Source organism: Ciconia boyciana, chromosome 4 (assembly GCF_034638445.1).
Source record: "Ciconia boyciana chromosome 4, ASM3463844v1, whole genome shotgun sequence".
NCBI lineage: Eukaryota > Metazoa > Chordata > Aves > Ciconiiformes > Ciconiidae > Ciconia > Ciconia boyciana.
The window spans coordinates 7,866,269-7,892,179 of NC_132937.1; the positions used below are offsets into that span (position 1 = coordinate 7,866,269).

Consider the following 25,911-nt stretch of genomic DNA (forward strand, 5'->3'; position numbering starts at 1 on the left):
GTAAAAATGTTTGTGTGCTTAATTAAAAAGTGAAACGCAGTGACAGTGTAAAAGTGTTTTTTCCTTGGTCACAAAAAATAGTTTTAAACATTTTACTGCCACATAGTATCAAAGAATCAGAATGGTTTGGGTCAGAAGGGACCTTTAAAGATCATCTAGTCTAACACCACTGTCATGGGCAGGGACATCTTTCACTAGACCAGGTTGCTCAAAGCCCTGTCCAAACTGACCTTGAACACCTCCAATGATGGGGCATCCACAGCTTCGCTAGGCAACCTGTTCCAGTGTCTCACCACCCTCATCATAAAAAATTTCTTCCTTATGTCCAATCTAAACCTACCTTCTTTCAGTTTAAAACCATTCTCCCTTGTCCTGTCACTACAGGCATTGGTAAAAAGTCTCTCTCCATCTTTCTTATAAGCCCCCTTTAAGTATTGAAAGGCCGCAATAAGGTCTCCCCGGAGCCTTCTCTTCTCCAGGCTAAACAACCCCAACTCTCTCAGCCTTTCCTCATGGGAGAGGTGTTCCAGCCCTCTCATCATTTTTGTGGACGCCCTCTGGACCTGCTCTAACAGGTCCATGTCTTTCTTGTACTGGGGACCCTAGAGCTGGATGCAGTACTCCAGGTGGGGTCTCACGAGAGCGGAGTAGAGGGGCAGAATTGCCTCCCTCAACCTGCTGGACACATTTCTTTTTATGCGGCCCAGGATACAATTGGCTTTCTGGGCTGCAAGTGCACATTGCCGGCTCATGTCCAGTTTTTCATCCACCAGTACCCCCAAGTCCTTCTCTGCAGGGCTGCTCTCAATCCATCCATCCCCCAGCCTGTATTGATATTGGGGATTGCCCTGACCCAGGTGCAGGCCCTTGCAATTGGCCTTGTTGAACTTCATGAGGTGTGCACAGGCCCACTCTTCAAGCCTGTCAAGGTCCCTCTGGATGGCATCCTTTTGTCCAGCATATCAACTGTACCACTCAGCTTGGTGTTATCTGCAGACTTGCTGAGGGTGCACGCAAATCCCACTGTCTATGTCGTTGATGAAGATATTAAATAGTATTGGTCCCAGTACGGACCCTTGAGGGACACCACTCATTACTGGTTTCCATTTGGACATTGAGCCGTTGACTGTAACTCTTTGGATGTGGTCATCCAGCCAATTCCTTATCCATCTAACAGTCCATCTATCAAGCTCATATGTCTCCAATTTAGTGGCCAGAATTTTGTGGGGGACCGTATCAAAGGCCTTACAGATTTGCAATATCCTTTAGAAAATAGTTGTTTCTAGTTGTTTTTTCCAACTGGAAGCCACATTCTTGTATCATTCTCCACAAGGCTGTAATACAAACATAAAATCAGCTCCCTACTTCTCTGCACATTCAAAGATCACACTAGTCCTTTTAAGGCTAGGTTTCCTAAAGAGCATGAAAATTATGCAATTGTGTGTGTGTCTCATCTTAACACCTCACTCAATTACAATATCACAAGTGCTAGAAGTTTCAGATGTTTTCCCATATACCTTATGAACACAGCAGAGCAGAGAAGTGATCTCTATCCTTATGGATTGGCTGCAGCAGGGGCTCACTGCTTGATGAACAGTAAGAGCCACAGGAAACAGGCTCCATCAGCACTGCTCACTGAACTACTAACACTAGAGACATTTAACAGGTGACTTGAAGAAGGTGCTTCCATGGGCAGTGGTCTTCCTGGAAGAATAACTGGAGACATCTATGAGAAGAAAACCTGTAGGGATTTCCTAGTTGTCAAGAGCTACATCTGATGATAAATCTGATAAATTTGTGTTGTTATAGCTAAATCTTTCAGATGCTTTGTTTACAACTTAAATCCTCCCAGGATCTATGTTTTAAACCCCAAAGTTTTTGTTGCCTTGACTGAGAATTAGGTTTCCTTCCATGATATAGTGCTGCAACTCCTGGGAGGGTGCCCAGATGACAGTCCTTCTCCCCCACAGTGGTGGGGGCACCACAGCTCTTGCCTGCTGTAAATTAATTTTGCTGTAGCTAGATTGTCACTTCTCTGGCCGAAACTCAGTGTTTGCTGTCTTTCAGTTTTTATATTTGATTTCTGGTGAGGGGTATTATCTCACCCTTTTGATACAGTAATTTATTTATTTTATTTGTCCAAGATCCTTTCAGTTTGGCTACAGATAGGCATATTGCAATGCTCTGTTAGATCCTTAAAATCAAAGAGGAACTATTTAATAATAAATTAGAATAGCAACGCTATCATTGTTTTAAATGCATGAGCATTATGAGCTAAATTCACCTTTCAGGAAAACAAGAATACTGAAGTTGACATTTTTTTCAGGAATGAATTTGACCTTACATAAGAAAACTAAGGTACGCAAAGCTCTCGAGCCTTAGTAACTTGAAATTGGTTTTGATTTCAGTGATAAGTATGTATTAAATGTAGGTTTGATCTATTATGTGCTAAAACAACTGGGATATATCAGAATAACAGAAAGCTAAATTTGGCTCACTGTGTTCAAAATAAATGGCAGATATTATTCAGTCTGTATTTTCTCTCTTTGCTGCTTCCAGCCCACTACCAGCTTTCCAACACAGTACGGTAAATCAACTCTAAGCAGAAAACTGTGCTGAATTTTTGACCATCCTTTGCCTTTGCAATTGATTTGTAAATGTGAATCTCAATGTGCTTCTTTGAAAAGATTATTGGTTGTAGAACTTCAAGGCTATTGCACATGAGTTGCTATAGAAAATGCCTGCTGATGTTATTTTATTGTGGTTCCTCTTCCATGTTTAAGTTAACTGTAGGCAACGATCTCACCTAGCTCAGAGCAGGAAACCCTTTCCCTCAGCATGATACTAATCTTTTGGGATCTTCTGTGCTGCAGAATCAGAAGGACTCAGCAAAGGATGGGAAAGTACTGTGTCATGTATCTCCTAGGATGGACACTTGCAGGGAGAAGGGCTAATAAATGTACTGGCTTCAAAGTATTAACTCTTTCCTGCCTTTGTTTTCAGAAACAGGCATAGTCTGAAAAGCATCCCAGGATCCCAGTTTGAGAAGCAGGACTTGTAAGAAACTTCATACATTCAGGGACTGAGCCATAGTCAAGCTGTGGCTTGATAGTGGGAACAGCACGACTTTCCCAGATCATTTCCCTTGCAAAAAATGTGACATATTTTCTCTTCTTCCCTCTTGGATTTGTATGTATTTTCATATAATACTGACAGATCTAGCAGAGAATATGATAAATCTCCTTCCATTCAGTTGATAGTGTTATCTTTCAGCTGACATTAGGGATGAAAATAAAGCAGAGATGTTTAATGCCTTCTTCACTTCTGTCTTTAACACCAATGATGGGCCCTGGGACCCCTGGAGACCTGTGTTAGAAGAATGTGACTGGGGTTATGGATAAGCTCCCAGTTGACTTTGAACTTGTACGGGATTTGCTGCTGCAATTGAATGTGCATAAGTCTATGGGGCCCGATGGGATTCATCCCAGGGTACTGAAAAAGTTGGCCAATGTTATTGCGAGACCCCTCTCAGATATTTATCAATGGCCTTGGGAATCTGGAGAGTTCCCAGTTGACTGGAAGCTAGCAAATGTTATTCCAATTTTCAAGAAGGGCAAGAAAGAAGACCCTGGTAATTATAGGCCTGTCAGTCTCACTTTGGTGCCTGGTAAAATTATGGAGAAGATTATTCTGGGAGTTATTGAAAAACACCTGAAAGACAATGTAGTCATCGGTCAAAGCCAACATAGATTCATGAAGAGAAAGTCATGCCTTACTAACTTAATATCCTTTCATGACAAGCTTACCCACCTAGCAGACGAAGGGAAGGCAGTGGATGTGGGTTTTTTGGATTTTAGCAAAGCTTTTGATACAGTCTCTCACAGTATCCTTCTAGACAAAATGTCCAGCATACAGATAGATATGTACACAACACAATGGGTGAACAGTTGGCTGAAAGGTCGGGCTCAAAGAGTTGTACTAAATGGGGTAACATATGATTGGTGGCCAGTCACTAGTGGTGTTCCCCAGGGCTCAATTTTAGGGCCAGTTCTCTTCAATGTTTTTATCAATGACCTGGACACAGGAGTTGAGTGCACACTAAGTAAGTTTGCCGGCAATACTAAATTAGGAGGAGCCATTGATTCCCTCAAGGGTAGAGAGGCCTTACAGAGAGATCTTGATAGATTAGTGCTGGGCAATCACCAATCGTATGAAATTTAACAAGGACAAATGCTATATTCTGCACCTGGGACGGTGTAATCCTGGATGTACGTATAGACTGGGGGGACAAGAGGCTGGAGTATAGCCCTGCAGAAAAGGATCTGGGGGGTTTGGTTGATGGTAAGCTCAATATGAGTCAACAATGTGCCCTGGCAGCCAAAAGGGCCAACCGTGTCCTGGGGTGCATTAGGCATAGTATAGCTAACTGGTGCAGCCTCACCTCAAGTACTGTTTGCGGTTTTGGGCTCCACAATATAAGAAGGCTGTAGAAATATTAGAATGTGTCCAAAGGAGGGCAACAAAGATGGTGAAAGGACTAGAGGGCATGACTTATGAGGAGTGGCTGAGGATACTGTTTGTTCAGCTTAGAAAAGAGAAGGCTGAGGGGCGCCCTCATTTCTATCTACAACTTCCTCGTGGGGGGGAGCGGAAAGGGAGGTGCTGATCTCTTCTCTCTGGTGTCTGGTGATAGGATGTGAGGGAATGGCTTAAAGCTATGTCAGGGGAAGTTCAGATTGGATATTAGGAAATAGTTCTTCACTGAGAGGGTGGTCAAGCACTGGAACAAGCTCCCCAGGGAAGTGGTCATGGCTCCAAGCCTGTCGGTGTTCAAGAAGCATTTGGACAATGCTCATAGATATATGGTTTAATGTTTAGGTTGCCCTGTGTGGAGTCAGGAGTTGGACTCGATGATCCTCGTAGGTCCCTTCCAACTCAGGATATTCTATGATAGATTCTATGATTATATTTTTCTACATTTCAGACAAATAAGAAGGAGGCCTCCTTCTTTGTTATTTTATTTTGTACTATGCATAGAGGGTTTTAAAGACATTATTATTAAATTTTGGGCCACTGAACATGTACATTTTACACATACTGAGCATTTCTACAATATAACATGGTAGCAGAGTCAAAGACTTAGCAGGTTCCTATAAAACTATATGCCCCTCTGTTTCTGTGATCTTTTAGATTGTTTCTTTGAAACACTAACTAATTTTGCCCCTTTTAGTTCAGAAGGTTCCAATGCGATATAAAAATAGGCATACAAATTAAAGTGACTATGCTACTGGAATTTTTAGGATTCCTAAAGTGGAAAAGCTTATATAATGACAATGCCTGCACATCTTTCACTTTTTGAGTCTGTTGGACAATGTCAAATAAGTTTGACAAGGGAGCAATAGTGTCAACAACATACAGCCCCTTGCAACAGGTCTGCACCAAATAAAGCCCAGGGCCGCTTGCCCCTTAGCAGATCAGAGGCAACACCATGCTATCTATGCCTCCATGGCTGCAGACCACCAGGCATCAGGCATCTAGTTAGCACATAGCCTGTTTGTCCAGCTCGCGAGCCAAACACAGGTAAGCAGGGGACATAAAGCAGGAGCAGATGGATCCTCAGTTCCACTGCAGCCAATAGGAATCCAGGTGTGCTGCTCAGCAAAGTTCCCTTCAGACATCTGTTTAAATAATGGCTTTGTAAATTTTCACTGACATGTATAAATCCCCTTCCACAAGTAAATAAAACTTTATTTTAGTGAAGAACAAACACAGATGCATTAATCAAAAGTCAACTATATATGTCATGTCAGCAGCTAATGAATAACAAAGACCCATACTCCTTTAGGGTAATGACAGCTTCCTACAGGATCCAGCATGTTAATGAACTGTCAGAGCTCCAGTACTAACAGTGAAAACACAACCAAACAATGACCAAATAGGACCTTTTAAAGCTGTAGCCCATGACGAGGCCGAGGACAAGTTCAGTCTCTGCCATTAGGCTTTCAGAACCTAAAAGCATCTTGTTTTTGAGTTGATAATTACAGTGTGCTGAGCCAAGCAGCTGTCACTAAGGAACAGGAGCTGCCCAAACACAGCAAAATGCATAGAAGTTTACTGGCTGATTTATCACACCATAATTAACTCAGTTACAGCCTTTTGAGACATTGAAGTGAAAGACAGAAAGAGGGTGAAAAAAGAAAGAAAGGGAAGAAAGGTTCAAAGAGCTTTGAACATTTTGTCCCAGTCAGTTTCCAAGAAAGAGGAAAACACCAGGAGAGATTCAATTGAAGAATGCCCTCCCGCAGCCCACTGCTTCTGGAGAAGTGGTTGTTGGGCAGATACCCAAGACATATTTCCCAAAGCACACAGATGCAATCTTTGCAGAGATGTGAACCCTCTCTGAATGGCAGCACACATGCATACCAGAGCAAACAAGAAGAATGGCAGAAAAGGCTGAATGAACTTCATTCAGGATCTGACATACTATGTCAATATAATGAACATGACAAACAACAGTGTTACACTCATAAGCAGGCTGAGTTGGCAGCTCCAACCAATTAATGCCTGGTTAATTCTATGGTGATAACTAGTACAAATGTATTATATTCTATAAAGCCTTAATAGATATTACCATAAATCATAGCCATCTTTCTCCCCTGTGCTCTTTATTCCCAGAAAGTACTTGCAATTCATGGGAGGAAGTGAGCAGGCTGCACAGCATCAGAGAAGATGGAGAAGGGCGATAGGATTTTCCCTGAGACAGAGCAGCTTTAAGAGCCTCACACCCCATTTGCAGCAGAGACGCAGGCAGTGTCCACCCCTAGTAGAATGGTAAGTTCAACCTCTGGAGAAGGGGAAGGATGGAAGCTGGTGACTTCTGGCACCAAGAGGAAGGCTCCTGCCCCACCTAAGGGCTTACAATTGCAAAATAGGTTCACTGCCCTCAAAGTTGAAGAGGACCCACATGTACCTACAAGCAAAGGACATGGTACACCTGACCGTAAACCATGCAAGACCACCAGGAAGAAACAGCGAGTCATTGTAATGGGTCAATCCCTGCTGCAGGGGACAGAGGCACCCATCTCCTGACCTGACCTATCAACTAGAGAGGTTTGATGCCTGCCGGGGGCTCAGGATCCAGGATGTTGTGGAGGGACTGACAAAGCTTGTCTGGCCCTCTGACTACTACCCCCTGCTTTTCTTCCATGTAGGCACAAATGATACTGCCAGGAGAAACCTGGACAGGATCAAAAGTGACTACAGAGCTCTGGGGGCAGTAGTCAAGGGCATGGGGGCCTAGGTGGTGTTCTCCTCAATCCTGCTGGTGAGGGGAAAGGGTGTGAGGAGGAGGGCACTAATAGAACAAGTCAATAATTGGCTGCGGAACTGGTGCTGGCGGCAGGGTCTTGGGTTCTACAACCATGGGACCCTGTTTGCAGATCAGCCTCTGCTTGGGAGAGATGGCATCCACCTCACTAAGCAGGGCAAAGCTATTTTTGCCAATAGGATGACTGACCTTATAAGGAGGGCTTTAAACTAGGAATGACAGGGGAGGAAAAGGGTGACCAGCAGTCCTCTGAGGCAGTGATGGACAGGATTGCTGAGCAGAGGGCATGGGGTGGTGTGACGGGAAGGGATCACAAAATCAGCAAAATGAGGCTTGGGTGGGGTCACCTCCAGCATTTACATGTAAGCGAGGAAGTGCCTACAAGGCACTGTTATGCAGAAATCTCCCAAACCCTCTCCAGGAACTCAACATGTGCCTGTACACTAATGCATGCAGCATGGGGAATAAACATGATGAGTTAGAGATCTGTGTGCAGTTACAGGGCTACAATCTTGTTGGGATCATGGAGATGTGGTTGGTTGGCTCCCATGACTGAAGTGTTCCAATGGAGGGATACAGGGCCTTTTGGAAGGAGAGGCTGGGAAGATGAGGAGGGGGAGTTGCATTATATGTGCAAGCAGCTGGAATGCATGGAGCTCTGCCTGGGAATGGAAGAGGAGCCAACTGAGAGATTATGGGTTAGGAATAGAGAGGACAGGTAAAGGTGACATTATAGTGGGTGTCTGTTATAGGCTGCCTGACCAGGAAAAACAAGTGAATGAGGCCCTCTATAGCCAGCTAGAAGCAGACCCTGGTCCTCATGGGGAAGTTCAACCACCCCAATATCTGTCAACACAGCAGGGCATAAGCGATCCAGGAGGTTCCTGGAGTCCATCAATGACAGCTTCCTCCTCCAAGTGATAGGGGAGCCAATGAGGAGAGGTGCTCCGCTGGACCTCATACTCACCAACAAGGAGGGGCTCATTGGGGATGTAAAGGTCAAAGGCAGCCTTGGCTGCAGTGACCATGAGATGATGGAGTTGAGGATCCTGAAGGCAGGGAGGAGGATGAAAAGCAAGCTCACAACCCTGGGCTTCAGGAGAGTAGAGTTTGGCCTCTTCAAAGTTCTTCTTGGAAGAGTCCCATAGGATAAGGCCGTGGAGGGAAAAGGGGCCCAAGGAAGCTGGTTAATATTCAAGGATCACCTCCTCCAAGCCCAAGAGAGGTCCATCCCAATGAATAAGAAGTCAGGCAAAAAAGCCAGGAGGCCTGCATGGATGAACAAGGAGCTCCTAGCCAAACTCAAACAGAAAAACCCAAAGCATACAGAGGATGGAAGCAGGGACAGGTAACCTGGGAGCAATACAGAGACATTGTCTGAGCACCCAGGGATGCATGTCTGAGCATCCGTTTGGCTAAAGTCCAAATGGAATTGAATCTGGCCAGGGATGTCGAAGACAACAAGGACTTCTATAAGTACATAGGTGACAAAAGGAAGACTAGGGAAAATGTGGGCCTATTACTCAACAAGATGGGGGACCTTGGTTATACAGGACAGGGAAAAGGCTGAGGTACTGAATTCCGCCTTTGCCTCAGTCTTTACTAGCAGGACCAGCCTTCAGGAATCCCAGGTCCCAGAGACTGGGGGAAAGTCTGGAGCAAGGAAGATGTACCCTTGGTGGAACAGGGTCAGGTGAGGGAATACTTAAGCAAACTGGACATACATAAGTCCATGGGCCCTGATGGGATGCACCCATGAGTGCTGAGGAAGCTGGCAAATGTCATTGCAAGGCCACTCTTTATAATCTTTGATCGATCATGGAGACTGGGAGAAGTGCCCAAGGACTGGAGGAAAGCAAATGTCACTCTTATCTTCAAGAAAGGCATGAAGGAGAACCCTGGGGAACTACAGTCTGGCCAGGCTCACCTCCATCCCTGGGAAGGTGATGGAGCAACTAATGCTGGAAACCATTTCCAGGCACATGAAGGACAAGAAAGCCATCAGGAGTAGTCAGCATGGCTTCACCAAGGGGAAGTCATGCTTGACCAACTTGATAACCTTCTGTGATGAAATGACTGGCCTGGTAGACGAGGGGAGAGCAGTGGATATTGCCTACCTGGACTTCAGGAAGGCTTTCAACACCATCTCCCATAAGATCCTCATGGAGAAGCTGTTGATGTATATGGGCTGGATGAGCAGACAGTGAGGTAGATCAAAAGCTGGCTAAACAGCCAGGCCCAGAGGATGGTGATCAGTGGAACAAAGTCTAGTTGGAGGCCAGTAGCTAGCAGTGTACCCCAGGGGTTAATACTGTGTCCAGTCTTGTTTAACGTCTTCATTAATGATCTGGATGGTGGGGCAGAGTGTACCCTCAGGAAGCTTGCTGATGACACAAAACTGTGAGGAGTGGATGGTATGCCAGAGAGTTGTGCTGTCATCCAGAGAGACCTCAACAGGTTGCAGAAATGGGCTGACAGGAACCTCATGAAGTTCAACAAGGAGAAATGCAAAGTCCTGCACCTGGGGAGGAACAGCCCCATGCACCATTACATGCTGAGGGCCACCCATCTGGAAAGCAGCTTGGCAGAAAAGGCCCTGGGGGTCCTGGTGGGCACCAAGTTGAACATGAGCCAGCAATGTGCCCTTGCAGCAAAGAAGGCTGATGGTATCCTGGGCTGCATTAGGCCTAGAGAAGAGAAGGCTCGGCAGGGGGGATCTTATCAATGTATATAAATACCTGAAGGGAGGGTGCAAAGAAGAGGGAGGCAGGCTCTTTTCAGTGGTGTCCAGTGACAGGACAAGAGGCACAAATTGAAACACAGGAGGTTATGTCTGAACATCAGGAAACACTTTTTTACTGTGAGGGTGACTGAGCTCTGGAACAGGTTGTCTAGGGAGGTTGTAGTGTCTCCCTCCTTGGAGATATTCAAAAGCTGCCTGGACATGTTCCTGGGCAATTGTCTCTAGGTGGCCCTGCTTGAGCAGGGGTGTTGGACCAGATGACCTCCACAGGTCACTTCCAACCTCAACCATTCTGTGACTCTGTGAAAAGTACTGATTTATTGATACACTGATGGAATTTCAAATTAAATTGATTGCAATACATTTTTTTTAAAAAATTATTTTTAACACATGCAATTCCAATACTTTGCAATGGAGCCTGAAACACTATATTCAGAAACAGATATCTGGCAAGAGAGCTAAGAGAGAGAGTATGTGAAATTATTTATGGGAAGACCTTTTTTGTCCTAGACAATTTAAATGTCCCTGTTTATTGGACAGATGCTCAGTGTGGTAGAAGATATCTGACTCAGTTTATATACTACTGCTGTTGACCTGATTCTCTTTGCTAAAACAATAACAGCACAAAGATTTGGACCACCATGGCAATGTAGCAGAATGCAGAGCGTCAGCTCTGCACATCTCCCAGGAGCACCATAGCAAATTCTCAAGCCCTCATCCTGCAAACATTTATGCACGAGCTGAACTTCATGTACCATGATTAGTTTCCCTGACACCATGTGGGTTTCATTGCAGCACACAAAACCAAACACAGACTTATGTATTTTCAGGATCAGGACCTAGTTAGCACTAGTCAGCTGTGAGTTAATGCTTCTGTACTTAATATGCAGCTTACTAAATGTGAGAGAATTCTGTGTTTGGTACAGTTTGGGGTTGTTGGTTTTTTTTCACAGAACACCATGTATGCTGTTTTGGCATTAATGCTGAAAGTTAAATACTGTGTAGTCACTGATGTTTGTTTATAATGTTTAATGCAGCTGGGAGTGGAAGTACAGGAGCCTCATTTAAAAGCATGTCCTTTTATATAACATTAGAGAGCTCTAGTGGACATGTTGCCCATTTGTGATTCCCTAGTGGCTTCTGTTTTTCACAGGAATTAATGTTCTTATCACAATGCATCTATATAACATCTTTCTTGTGCTGATCAAGTATCAGCAATTCGGTGACTATTTAATGCATTCCATTGCTTATGCTATGCCAGATTATTCAAATACCCTCTGGCAGAAGAGATTATGGATTTTTTCTAATTACCAAAGAGTGCCACACAACAACATTATGGTAAGAGAGAACATTGGGAATGTATAATAAAAATGCAGGAAAATGCCTCCTGTTGCACTGCAGGAAGATCCTTATGTGGATTGTGCTTAGTGCAAACATCAAGCTGTGGCTTAGTGTTAATGTTCACAAGACAAATAGGTAGCCAGGCATCAGTCTTTACACCCTTTGAAATCCTGCACATGCATATGCATGCACGCACCCATGCACAGATCAAGGAAGGCGCCTATTATAGTATTTAAGCTACGCAAAGCTGGAGGCAAAGTTTTCTGACCTAGATCGTATGCCCTTAAACTACAGTTTGTGCTGTGAAGCTAAATCAGTCAGGATACAGATATGGATATCCCTTAGTTGCACATCCAATGCTCACCAACTGCACTGGGAATCTTTAGAATGACTTCTCAGAGAAACAGATCAGGCTTCCAGCAACACTTCAGAAATGTATGTACAAGTTCACAGCATAAAGAGGTAGAAAGAACCTTCTCTGAAACAGTTAAAGACTTTACTGTACAGGTGAAACATAGTAAGTAGTGCAGTTACTATTACAGAATCACAGAATCACAGACTCGTATAGGTTGGAAAAGACCTTTAAGATCATCGAGTCCAACCGTAAACCTAACACTACCAAGACCACCACTAAACCATGTCCCTAAGCACCTCATCCAAATGTCTTTTAAACACCTCCAGGGATGGTGACTCAACCACTTCCCTGGGCAGCCTGTTCCAATGCTTGACAACCCTTTCAGTGAAGTAAAATTTCCTAATATCCAGACTAAACCTCCCCTGGCGCAACTTGAGGCCATTTCCTCTCGTCCTATCACTTGTTACTTGGGAGAAGAGACCAACACCCACCTCTCTACAACCTCCTTTCAAGGTAGTTGTAGAGCGTGATAAGGTCTCCCCTCAGCCTCCTTTTCTCCAGACTAAACAACCCCAGTTCCCTCAGCCTCTCCTCATAAGACTTGTGCTCTAGACCCTTCACCAGCTTTGTTGCCCTTCTCTGGACATGCTCCAGCACCTCAATGTCTTTCTTGTAGTGAGGGGCCCAAAACTAAACACAGTATTCGAGACGTGGTCTCACCAGTGCCAAGTACAAAGGGACAATCACTTCCCTAGTCCTGCTGGCCACACTATGTCTGATACAAGCCAGGATGCTATTGGCCTTCTTGGCCACCTGGGCACACTGGTGGCTCATATTCAGCCGGCTGTCAACCAGCACCCCCAGGTCCTTTTCTGCCAGGCAGCTCTCCAGCCACTCTTCCCCAAGCCTGTAGTGTTGCATGGGGTTGCTGTGACCAAAATGCAGGAGCCAGCACTTAGCCTTGTTGAACCCCATACAATTGACCTCAACCCATCAATCCAGCCTGTCCAGATCCCTCTGTAGAGCCTTCCTCCCCTCAAGCAGATTAACACTCCCACCTAACTTGGTGTCATCTGCAAACTTACTGAGGGTGCACTTGATCCCCTCATCCAAATCATTGATAAAGATATTAAACAGAACTGGCCCCAACACAGAGCCCTGGGGAACACCGCTTGTGACCGGCCGCCAACTGGAGTAAACTCCATTCACCACCACTCTTTGGGCCCAGCCATCCAGCCACTTCTTTACCCAGCGAAGAACACACACGTCCAAGCCATGAGCATCCAGTTTCTCCAGGAGAATGCTGTGGGAAACAGTCTCAAAGGCTTTACTGAAGTCTAGATAGACAACATCCACAGCCTTTCCCTCATCCATTAGGCGGGTACCTTGTCGTAGAAGGAGATCAGGTTGGTCAAGCAGGACCTGCCTTTCCTAAACCCATGCTGGCTGGGCTTGATCCCTTGGTTATCCTCTACATGCCATGTGATGGCACTCAGGATGATCTGCTCCATCAGCTTCCCCGGTACCAAGGACAGGCCTGTAGTTCCCCGGATCCTCCTTCCAGCCCTTGTAGATGGGTGTCACATTTGCTAATCTCCAGTCAGCAGGGACCTCCCCAGTTAGCCAGGACTGCTGGTAAATGATGGAAAGGGGCTTGGTGAGCACTTCTGCCAGTTCCTTCAGTACTCTCGGGTGGATCTCATCAGGCCCCATAGACTTGTGAGTGTCTAAGTGGTGTAGCAGGTCACTAACCATTTCCCCCTGGATTATGGGGGCTCCATTCTGGTCCCCATCCCTATCTTCCAACTCCGGGGGCTGGGTACCCAGGGAACAATTGGCCCTACTATTAAAGACTGAGGCAAAGAAGGCATTAAGTACCTCAGCCTTTTCCTCATCCTTGGTCACTGTGTTCCCTCCCCCGTCTAATAGAGGCTGGAGATTCTCCTTAGCTCTCCTTTTGCTGCTAATGTATTTGAAGAAGTATTTTTTGTTGTCTTTTCCGGCAGTAGCCAGATTGAGCTCTAGCTCAGCTTTGGCCCTTCTAATTTTTTCCCTGCACAACCTCACTACACCTTTGTAGTCCTCCTGACTTGCCTGCCCCTTCTTCCAAAGGTCATAGACTCTCCTCTTTTTCCTGAGTTCTAGCCAAAGCTCTCTATTCAGCCAGGCTCATCTTCTTCCTTGCTGGCTCGTCTTTCGGCACCTGGGGACAGCCTGCTCTTGTGCCTTTAGGACTTCCTCCTTAAAGAATGTCCAGCCTTCCTGGACTCCTTTGCCCTTTAGGGCAATTAATTAGGGTAAATTAATTACAGTATTGTTTAGATATTGTTTCAGTTATTTGCTGCAGTATTGATTGCTGCTTCAAAAATCAGCATTTCATATTGTGGTGCGTTAAACCCAGCCAACAGCCTCTCGCTCACTCCTGGGACAGGGAGAAAATAGAAGGAAGGCAAGAAGACTCATGGATCGAGATAATGACAGTTTAAAAGGGAAAGCAAAAGCTGTGTGTGCAAGCAAAGGAAAAAGAGGAATTCATTCACTACTTCCCATCAGCAGGCAGATATTTAGCCACTTCCTGGGAAGCAGGGCCTCAGCATGCATAGCAGTTGCTTGAGAAGACAAACACCATAACCACGAACGTCCTCCCTTCTTCCTCCTTTCATTGAGCTTTTATTGCTGAGCATAATGTCATATGGTATAAAATATCCCTTTGGTCAATTCAGGTCAGCTGTCCTGGATATATCCCCTCCCAACCTCTTGTCCACCTCCAGCCTACTCTCTGGGGGAGGGGGGAAAGGAAGAGAAAGCCTTGATGCTGTGCAAGCACTGTTTAGCAATAGCCAAAACACTGGTGTGTTATCAACACTGTTTTAGCCACAAATGCAAATATTGACTTCTGTTTCTGACCCAGGATGTGTTTTATCCCAAGAATACATTAGGTGCACAGGACTGGCCAAAGACCACTGAAATTAGTGGAAAGACTACTGGTGACTTTGATGGAATACAGATTGGGCTTTGAGCCTAATACTGCTGAGTTCATTGATTCATCACAAGGGCTTAATTTGGCTTTGACAGATATAAAGCAGTTCATCCCATGTACCAAAGTACTCCTTAAGAAATTGCATACATTTTAACTCCACCCGTCTACTCCCAGGAATTTACACCATTTTTCTATTAGCACTGCTAAGGAGCCCCAGCACTTGCACAAAAAAAAAAAAAAAAAGAATGACTGAACTACATATAGGCATTTGTACTTACAGTTGTCTGGCTTGGGCTGACTTTTGGCAATTCCAAAGTACTGGGGATTTTCAATTATGGGAATCTTTGTCATCCCAATGATGACTGCATCAGGACCCCCCTCAGAAGAAGATGGAGTGTTACTGCCATTTGAGATGTGATGGAGGGGACTTGCTGAATCATCATCATTGCTGATAACTGAAGAAGGACCTAGAGTTAGAAACAAAGATTCTCCTGTAACTCAGAACATTTTCCCTCCCTCAGACAATTCTTTTTTTTCTTTTTTTGACCAGTTTGTCCTCCATCCCACTAGTCAAGAGCTCTCTTTATGTCCCTTGCTGATCTTACCTCAGGAATTTTATACGTCTGGCCATTAAGAGTGGGAATGTGATATAAATTTTTGTACTAGAGATCACCTAGACTAAATACATCAGGGTCTAGCGTACTGTGTCACTGGGAAAGATCTCTAAATTTGATGAACTCCTATCATTCTCAGAAATAAGCTATGAAATACACGCATTAACTTTTTTACCTTATGCCCTACTCTGATCACACTGCAATAATTCCTTTTCCCACAAAGCTGGCAAACATCCGCCTTCCATTTGAAGTGGCATTATAACATGACAAGAGACATGGAGGAGATGGGCTCATCCTAACATGGGAAGCTGTACGATTCCTGAAGGACAAAATGGCTGAGAGCCAAAATCCAGAGGACAATTTGCACAGTCACAGTAGGTGCAAGGCAGACACTCAGAAGAGCAGTGGAAAACACTCTTCCCACCCCACTGTGAGATCTGGGGTCATTTCACAGGGGCTTGTCCAGCCCAGGGGAACATTTCTTTGCCTTATGAGGCCCCATCAATACCCGAGTCTAGTGACAATTTTCGGTTTTTTCTCAGTTTGTGCTTTGTATTTTTAATGAAAGCACCATGGAGATAAAACGTTATAAATGGGTAAAAATAACCAACCTGCTTAGCAGAGTTCCACTTATATGAGCTGCAGGGACCTTTGATCTAACACCAAGATCAGAGCAGATAACATTTGAACTCTTGTGATTTAACCCCTGCTAGCTAATTCTATGTTATATCCTCCAGTTTACATTCAGAATTCAAAGAAAATCGGCATCACCATTAAACAATGACATTTTGCCTAATCTGCCCATTGAAGAGCTGACAGAGACCACAAATATAAATTTTCAGATCATTCTCCATCCATGTTAATCAGGGATTTTGGGGTAGCATTCACATCTCCTAGAACAGCATCCTCAGATGACATCTGTGTTTGTCCCGCAGGCAAAAGTGACAGGCAGGGCAACAGCAGCGTTCACAGCAATCAGAGAAGGGGGCAGCAGAGAGGACTTTGGGGAAGACAAAAAGCTGTGTTTACTCTGAGTCGACAGCCACTCCTTTGGAGCCCCAGACAGGTTTTAGGTTGAACAGAAGAGGACAGTGCAGAGGCAAGACGGGGATCTGAGTATCACCTGCGCATAGATGGCATCTGTGTTTGTAGGAGAGTCGGGGAATGCAGAGGGAGAGAGGATGGGGACCAACAGCAGATCTTGTGGATGCTTCATGGAGGGCAGGAGAAAAGATGGGGAGGATACCACACACATATACCACACACACACAATTAAGGAACAAGATAAGAACCAGGACAGGCCCAGACACATCAGCCAAGAAAGGTCAGCTTTAAAGAAAAGAAACTTAGACTCTCTTACAGTTTTGTGGTTCACTATCATAACAAAAGCACTTTATCATTACATAGCATGGCTTACAGGAATAAAACGTAAATAATTTGGCATGTGGCTATTTCAACCATAGCTTTAGAGGCTCAAGCATACTCCCACCCCTATCCTGCTTTCTTTTCTCCCCAATTGGTTTAATGGTGCATGAGGGAAATCTTCTCATTGTTTGAAAAAGTACTTCCTCCACTGGCTTGAAACATTAGAAGTAATTTTTCAAATGCCTTGTACTTCACTGGAAAGTCACTGTTGACAAATGTAAGTGAAGCCTAGATCTCTGCAATTTATCGAATGGAATACTAATACCAAGGCTGGTTTTGTCCTTACTGATCACCCAAATCCTCAAAAGACTGATTCTACTAGGAAAGCTACCAGGATTAAGTTTTTGGTGAAGATTTTTCCAATGAAGTGCAGAGTCTAACAAACTGTTGGTCCCTCAGATGGCACACAAGACACATTTTTTAAGTGCATGTGAATTTGTGTGCTGTAGAAATAGAGGGCAAACACATGAAAAAAACTTGTTCATTTTTTCTAGAGATTGTCCTTAGGTCTCCAAACTTTCTGAATGTCAAGCTAATGGCACCAAAAAGCAAGCAGACAAATACACATTTTCTTGGAAACAATGCAGTCTTTTTATACCAATACAGCTTTAGTATGAGGGTCAAATCCCTTCCTTTACAGCAAATGGGTGAATTTTCTTGGCTATGCAATTAGAGGCACTCCTCTAAGTCTTTCATTCTTGCTGTTCTCTGCTTCACAGGAGGAAGCTCTTTTGTCATTATTTGCTTCTACCATGCATACAGCAATGGCATGGAAAAGTGTCCATTACACATTTCTAGGATGGTAAAGCAGGATATTGAATAGGAACTCATAGCAGCTATGTGGGTACTTGGCTGCTGGCCAGGGTCAATCCACCACACTCACCTAAGCAGTCTCAGGAAAAAAAAAAAAAAAAAGAAGCTTGCAAATACATAATCAGAAAGAACATATGGTTCTGGTTTGCACTTGGCATGGCATTGCTAGCACGTATTCCCAGACTTTAGTTTAGATGGTCACGATCACCGTACCCATCTACTTCTCCCTCCACCTAATGTGCTGACAATATAAGCAGTCTACTGTATGTGCATTTACTCTCTGAACTATAAAAAGATTTCTTGGAGGCTACCGTGTCCCACATCCCCCTCGCCACACATTTTTGTGCATCACACATCACTTGAATTATCCCTTAAGTTACCACTAATGGTTCAGCCATGCTAGGAGGCAATAGAAGTAATAATTAGCAAAACCAGACAATTTTAGCTTTGTGGTTGGAGCCGTGTAGCTAATCCAGGGATATATCTGCTTAGTCAAGTGTTACAAGGCAGCTCAGGTAAAGAGGATTGCTTATAGTGATTACATTTGTGCTGATGCCTTAATAACTATGACTTCTTCCATGAAAAAGGATGTTGATTACTAGGAAGATTTATCAATAGATCTTGCACTAGCATTGGATCTTCTTGCTTCAAGTCCTTGTTCCCAGAGAAACAAAGACCAGTCTGTGCAGAGATATGGTAATTGCGCACCATCAGTCAAAAGCAGGACAGTGAGTGCATATCACCAGTCAGCATCAGCTCTGTTGGATTTTGAGCCCATACTGAATCTTCTCTCTTTTTCCTTCTGGGATGGATGTATTTTTTCACTAGTTAAATACCTTGTTCTCAAAAAGCACTTACACAAGACTTCTTTCCCCATGAGACTCACATATTTGCTGTAGATTCCAATAAATTCTTTTTTTCTGCATGATTAAAAGGCAAGTTTTATACTTCAGCAAGAACAGAGACTCAAACTTTCTTGTTATCAAGCTAAGATCCAAGTTTCTTAACAGCATATACATCTCCTTTTTAGCTCAACTCTTGAATCCCTGCCTGTCTTCTACTTCCTCTAGAAGACAACTCATCAGTCATGGCTTGGCACACTTTTTTCTGACTGAGATGCTACAAGCTTTATTTTGAATGCTCTTTTACATTCTTAAATTCAACAACTATAGGCAACTGTGATATTAAATAATGTTTATGCAATTGCATATTGACTGTAATAATTAAGACTGCAATTGCATACTATTAAGACTGAATAAGACAGCCCAGACTAATAGAAAGTAATGCAGTTGTACCAACATTATTTTATATTATTGGTCTCTCAAATGCTGCATGCTGAATACAGGGCATTGAATTAAAAGGCATAAATAGAACACAAAGGAAAAAAAAAATCAAAGCTAGCTGAATAAGTTTCCCAAAGACAAACCTGTCTAGTCTTTCTTCAGGTGGTGGACCTGTTCAAAGTAATTTCAGATTCTTCTGCAAATTCATTCAGAGTGAGCTTATTAAAGTGATGTTCTTTGCTTTGCAGCTGTTAATGCTTTTAATGTAGGAAAGCTCAAGGCATGGTGCTACTATGCTTCCCCAGCAGTTTGGCTGTGTGGAGCAATAGAATTTCTTGCCTCCCTCCACCTTCCAACCGACCCCTTGTCTCATATCCCCATCCCTGCCAGCTCCTGAGAACACAGACATTGGTGTTAGCCTTAGTCCCATCATCTCAATATTCACTGCTACACTCAGTTGCCAAACAAGTATTATGGAGTTAATATTCCATCGTTGGTGGTGAAAAAAACACAAGAATAAGATCACCCCAAGCAACGTTATACCCGAGTCTACCCTGCTGAAACACAGTGCTCATCACAGCTCAAACAATGCATGTCCTTCTATCCCAGTGCCTAATGTGCAACACACTGAGCCAAAAACTACATTGTAGATGTTAAGCTTGTGACTCAGAAAAACTGAGATTTGCCAGGCTTGGGTGTTTAGAGGATAAATAATTTCATGTCTTCTGACAGGTATCATTAATGTATTTAACTGATTTGCACCCACCAGTGCTTATTTTAAGCTTGTTATTTCACTCCTTGATATGTGAGGTGAGAAAAACATTCTGAAACTGTCCAAGAAGTTCAGTTCCCATCCAACAAGCATGTTCCCAGGAAGTCAAGGGAACTGGAATGGCAGTTGTTCCAGAGAGCTAGAGAACTTCCCTACACACAGCAGCCAAATGCCTCTACTCTCCTTCCAACAATCTCTGAATTAAAGAAGGGAGGAGGCTCCCTGGAGATCTCTGGCAGGAGAAACTGGCTGGGAATAGAGGTTTAAACTCAATAAGCAGCCTATAAGACTATGTTCACCTGCAACCATTGCAAAGCAAGGTGGAGAGATTTGTTTGAAAATTGTGATGGAGCCACACCATTCTGACATCATCTTTCACTTGGGTGATCAAGGCTCCAAGGTGTTTTCCTTTTCTTTTCACATGAAAATAAATGTTTTCTCTTTCCTTATTTGTTGCAGCTTCATGAGAAGACTAAATTATGTTCTCATTGTATTGTTTTGATGCAAAGAAAATATGCTACAGTGACAGATTATTTTCTTTCCTAAAAAGAATAATTTAAGTAATATGTAACCTCGAGGGCAATAAAATAATAGGCATGTTAGTCAGCTTTACAGTATTAAATTTTCAGGGTTGCTAGGTGTCAAAAGGTCAGTCACACCGACATAAATGCCTTTCGCCTAAAATGCATGTTCTTCTTGCTGGTAAACTTTTTATTTCATATATTTAACTCTTCTACAGAGCAAGGAACATGTAATATGGGTAATTTCAATTGAAATGTCTGCACTCAGATTTTAGCTAGTCAAATATTTCATCAGGCCTCTTTGTTGTTGCTTTTAATCTAAGAGTCAAAAGCTGCATATTTGTTTGCTTCAGTTTCATTCTGGAGCAGTAACTTCTAACTAACTGTCTTTTTTCTCACAAGCTTATCTATATTTTTTATGTATGCACACATCCACATGTCCCTTTATGCACAAGCCTAGAGCATTCCAGAAGTCATAATACCTGCAAGAGAAGTTTCTGACTATGGAAACCTCCCAAGGATCCCCTAAGGGAGCCCTTCATAAAGCCAGGTCTGTTGGGAGCTGACGGGATTCACTTGACCAAGTGGGGCAAGAGGGTCTTTGCCAACAAGCTGGCCAGACTTATAAGGAGAGCTTTAAACTACATTTGGGGGGGGAAGGGAATGGAGTTTTGAGCAACAGAGAAGAGCCAGGGAATGCTGATGTATTAGGAACCAACAGGGAAACAACTATGAAATGCCTCAAAGGAATTAGGGTGTGTTCCTCTAAAAAGGTGACATGGTTGATAGCCCAGCTGAAGTGCCTCTATACCAATGCATGCAGCATGGGTAACAAACAGGAGGAGCTGGAGGGGCAGGGGTTGCCCTCTATGTAAAGGAATGGATTGACTGCACAGAGCTGTCTTTGAAAAACAGCAATGAACAGGTCGAGAGCTTATGGGTAAAAATTAGGGGCCATGCCAACAAAGGAAACCTCGTGGTTGGTGTTTACTACAGGCCGCCCCGATCAAGGGGAGCCTGTTGACGAAGCATTCTTACTTCAGCTACAGGAAGCATCACGCTCGCAGGCCCTGATCCTGCTGGGGGACTTCAATCACCCTGACATCTGCTGGAAAAGTAGCACAGCAAGCTGTAAGCAGTCCAGGAGACTCTTGGAGTGCATCGAGGATAACTTCTTAATCCAGGTGATAGACAGCCCAACCAGAGGAGAAGCATTACTGGACCTGTTGCTTACCAACACAGATGAACTAATTATATGGGTCAAGATTGGTGGCAGCCAGGGCTGCAGTGATCATGCCCTGGTGGAATTCACAATCTTGAGGGATATGGGCCAGGTGAAGAGTAAAGTCAAGACCCTGAATTTTAGGAGAGTGAGCTTTCAGTTGTTTAAGGAATTAGTAGATGGGACCCCCTGGGGAAACTGCCCTCAGGGATAAAGGAGCTGAACAGAGCTGGCAGCTCTTTAAGGACATTTTTCTTAGAGAGCAAGAGCTCTCAAGCTCTCAGTTCTCATGTGTAAGAAGTCAGACAAGGAAGGCAGGAGACCTCCTGCTCAAAGTACAGTGTAAGAAGGAAATGCACAGGCAGTGGAACCAGGGACATGTATCCTGGGAAGAATATAGGGACACTGCCTGGATGTGTAGGGATGGGATCAGGAAAGCTAAGGCACAGCTGGAGCTGAATATGGCAAGGAATGAGAAGAAGAAGAATAAAGGCTTCTACAGGTATGTTGAATAAAAAAGCAAGATTAAAAAAAATGTACTATCTATAAAAAAGACAAGACAACTAGTAAAAATCAACATGGAAAAGACTGAGGTACTCAAGAATTTTTTTGCTTCAATTTTCATTGGTAATCACTCTTCCCACATCTCTCAAGTCCCTGAACCTCAAGGCAGGTATTGGGGGAGCGTAGTCCCTCCCATCGTAGAAGATCAGGTTCGAGACCACCTGAGGAACCTGAACATACACAAGTCCATGGGACCCAACAACATGCATCCCAGGGTCCTGAGGGAATTGGCTGATGTAGTCGCTAAGCCACTCTCCATCATATTTGAAAAGACATGACAGTCAGATGAAGTCCCCAGTGAGTGGAGAAAAGGGAAATATCCCACCCATTTTTAAAAAGGGTAAAAAGGAGGACCCTGGGAACTACTGACCAGTCAGTGTCACCTCCATTCCCGGTAAAATCATGGAACAGATCCTCCTGGAAGATATGTCGAAACATATGGAAGACAGGGAGGTGATCAGAGACAGCCAACAGGGCTTCACCAAGGGCAAATCGTGCCTAACTAATCCGGTGGCCTTCTACAATGGAGTGATATCATTGACATTGATAGTGAATTGAGTGCACCCTCAGCAAGTTTGTAAATAACTCCAAGCTGAGTGGAGCAGTTGATTCACTTGAGGGAAAAAGGGATGCCATCCAGAGGGACCTTGACAGGCTTGAGGAGTGGGCCCGTGCAAACCTCATGAAGTCCAACGTGCTGGTTTTGGCTGGGATGGAGTTAATTTTCTTTATAGTAGCTAGTATGGGGCTATGTTTTGGATTTGTGCTGAAAACAGTGTTGATAATACAGAGATGTTTTAGTTGTTGCTAAGTAGTGCTTATACTAAATCAAGGACTTTTCAGCTTCCCATGCTCTGCCAGGTGCACATGAAGTTGGGGGGGACACAGCTGGGACAGCTGACCCCAACTGGCCAAAGGGACATTCCATACCATATGACATCATGCTCAGTATATAAAGCTGGGGAAGAAGAAGGAAGGGGGGATGTTCAGAGTGATGGCGTTTGTCTTCCCAAGTAACCATTACGCGTGATGGAGCCCTGCTTTCCTGGAGATGGCTGAACACCTGCCTGCCCATGGGAAGTAGTGAATGAATTCCTTGCTTTGCTTTCCTTGCGTGCATGGCTTTTGCTTTCCCTATTAAACTGCCTTTATCTCAACCCACGAATTTTCTCACTTTTACTCTTCCAATTCTCTCCCCCATCCTACCAGGGGGAGTGAGTGAGGGGCTGTGTGGTGCTTAGTTGCCAGCTGGGGTTAAACCACAACATCCAATAAGGCCAACTGCAAGGGTCTGCACCTGGGTTGGGGCAATCCCCAATATCAGTACAGACTGGGGAATGGATGGATTAAGAATAGCCCTGCAGACAAGGACTTGGGGGTACTGGTGGATGAAAAACCGGACATGAGCTGGCAATGTGCGCTTGCAGCCCAGAAAGCCAATTGCATCCTGGGCCGCATAAAAAGAAATGTGGCCAGCAGGTCGAGGGAGGTGATTCTGCCCCTCTACTCCACTCTTGTGAGACCCCACCTGGAGTACTGCATCCAGCTCTAGGGTCCCCAGTACAAGAAAGACATGGACCTGTTAGAGCAGGTCCAGAGGAGGGCCACAAAAATGATGAGAGGGCTGGAACACCTCTCCCATGAGGAAAGGCTGAGAGAGTTGGGGTTGTTCAGTCTGGAGAAGAGAAAGCTCAAGGGAGACCTTATTGCGGCCTTTCAGTACTTACAGGGGGCTTATAAGAAAGACAGAGAGACACTTTTTAGTAGGGCCTGCAGTGAGAGGACGAGGGGCAATGGTTTTAAACTGAAAGAGGGTAGGTTTAGATTGGACATAAGGAAGAAATTTTTTATGATGAGGGTGGTGAGACACTGGAACAGGTTGCCCAGAGAAGTTGTGGATGCCCCATAATTTTAAGTGTTCAGGGTTGGATGGGGCTTTGAGCAGCCTGATCTGGTGAAAGATGTCCCTGCCCATGGCAGGGGGGTTGGGCTAGATGATCTTTAAAGGACCCTTCCAACCCAAACCATTGTATGATTCTATGGTTCTAAGTTGCTCACTGAAAGCCATGAGATCTACAGGACACAAGGACAGATGTGCAGGTCAGTAGGTCTGGGACAGACTGGCACGGCAGTTCACCCAAGAAACCTACTTCACAGGACAGAAAAGCCCTGTAGGAAAATTGGTGAAGTCTCTTATGCATGTTGGTTTTCTTAGTATTGATTGTGCAGGATGGAAGATGAGTGGCCCCTTCTCCTCTGGCTCTGCTCCATGAAATACTCTCCAGGGATGTGTGGGATAATTGCTGGAGGTGACTTAGAAATTAAACTTATATTCACACTGTTAGGTAGGGTACAGCATTGAAGAAGCTTCCCGGGTGGAGCGCAGCTGACATGCAAGGAATCCATTCCATGGGAGTTCCCTAGGCCTGCAACCTTAGATGTCGGTAATGCCAGGGGAACTTGGTGTGCTGACTCTAAGAGGCACTGCTTGGAGGGTGGAGCGGTGTGGAGATGCCGCGGCTAGGCTCTGCGATCTTATGGGAACTTAAAGGTATTATGGAACTGATAAGCTGCATATTTACTACCCTGGGCCAACAGCCTGCCATGTTTTTGACAAAATGCTGTCCTTTTGGTGAACTTTGCTCATTATAATACCAAAACACACCTCCATCCCAAAAGCTACCCGCCTCCAAGGTGTGACCACCCCTCACTGAGCTTGTGCTTTGAATTTTCCTAGCTTATACCTTTAAAAGCAAAGCGAGAAAACTTTACACCAATCCTAAACAAAGGTATGTATGACTAGAGTCACTCAAGCTCCACCCGAAAGGTGAAAGATAGTATAATATGGCTTAAGAGAGAGAGAATGTTAGGGAAGACACCATCGCGTACCACTCTGACCTCTGGGATCAGTCGATGGGCTGAGCCTCTCTTCCCCCCCATCGGGACGCCTTTGGGTAAGATTCGAACACTTGGTTATACCAAGTGCCTCCCTGGGAAACTTAGAAATCTCTCTAGAGTTGCTTTATTATCTTTTAACGCGTTTGTGTCCGGCCGTGTTACTCATACTCTTGGTATTTGCATGTGCTTTGCAGACAGTGAATTTATCACCAGTAATCCAAAGAATCTGTGTGTCTGTTGCTCTAATAAACTGCACTCTTCATTAATCTAGCCATGGTAGTTCTCATTGAACACGACCAGACTCTTTATGTGTGGCCGTGATAGTTCATGCAACATGACTAGACTGGGGGTGCATCGCGTTATTAGTGAATCCGTAATCGTGAAGTTCAGTATGCTGGACATGACTGGACTTATAACGTTGTCAAATTAACGCTGTCGCCTTAATTGACTTTGCAAAGCTGTTTCAGTGAAAGCCCTGAGAGGGCTGCAACAGATGGTCTTCTGGGAAAAGTCTTGGTGCTCAGCAATCATGTGTCAATAAAAATTCTTGTGACAGCCAGGAGAAACATCTGCCATTGTTCTACAACATGGAATAGCCTTAGTGACAGACTCACTGTAGGATTTTGTGGTTGTCTGCATCTATAAGAAATCATAAAGGGCAGAAAAGCAATTACTTTGCTTTAACATGGTTATAGCTTTTTAGGATTATGCTCAACTAGATCTTTTGGGACATTGTTTAAAAACAACTCAGCTTTGAAGAAGGAAGGGAGCTGGATGGACTGTTTGGAAGAATATCCCTGCCAATACAGCTTCAGATCAAAGATACAGAATTGCCTCAGAATGACACACTTCTTTCCCAAGCCTATTCCTAAAGCAGTGAAGCCTCAATTACTCAAAATCCTCTTCAAATGCAGACCTAAAAATTACTGCAGCAGAGCAAAGGGCAACTGTGAATAGAAAGGTGTCACTTCAAATTTCAGCATGTCCCAGCAGCATCACTCACAAGCTATAGGATTAGCTCCACACGTTGACTGACTTGCCTCTAGATGTTGG

At 44.3% G+C, this 25,911-nt stretch overlaps 1 protein-coding gene across 1 annotated transcript in view; it reads right to left on the reverse strand.

Moving 5' to 3' along the window:
- Window positions 1-25,911, reverse strand: part of LOC140651122 (BDNF/NT-3 growth factors receptor-like) — a 209,422-nt gene that overhangs the window by 69,331 nt on the left and 114,180 nt on the right. Inside the window, exon 13 of the mRNA XM_072860241.1 lies at window positions 15,025-15,213. Within this exon, the coding sequence (XP_072716342.1) occupies window positions 15,025-15,213 (189 nt within the window). The remainder of the gene's footprint in view (window positions 1-15,024; window positions 15,214-25,911) is intronic.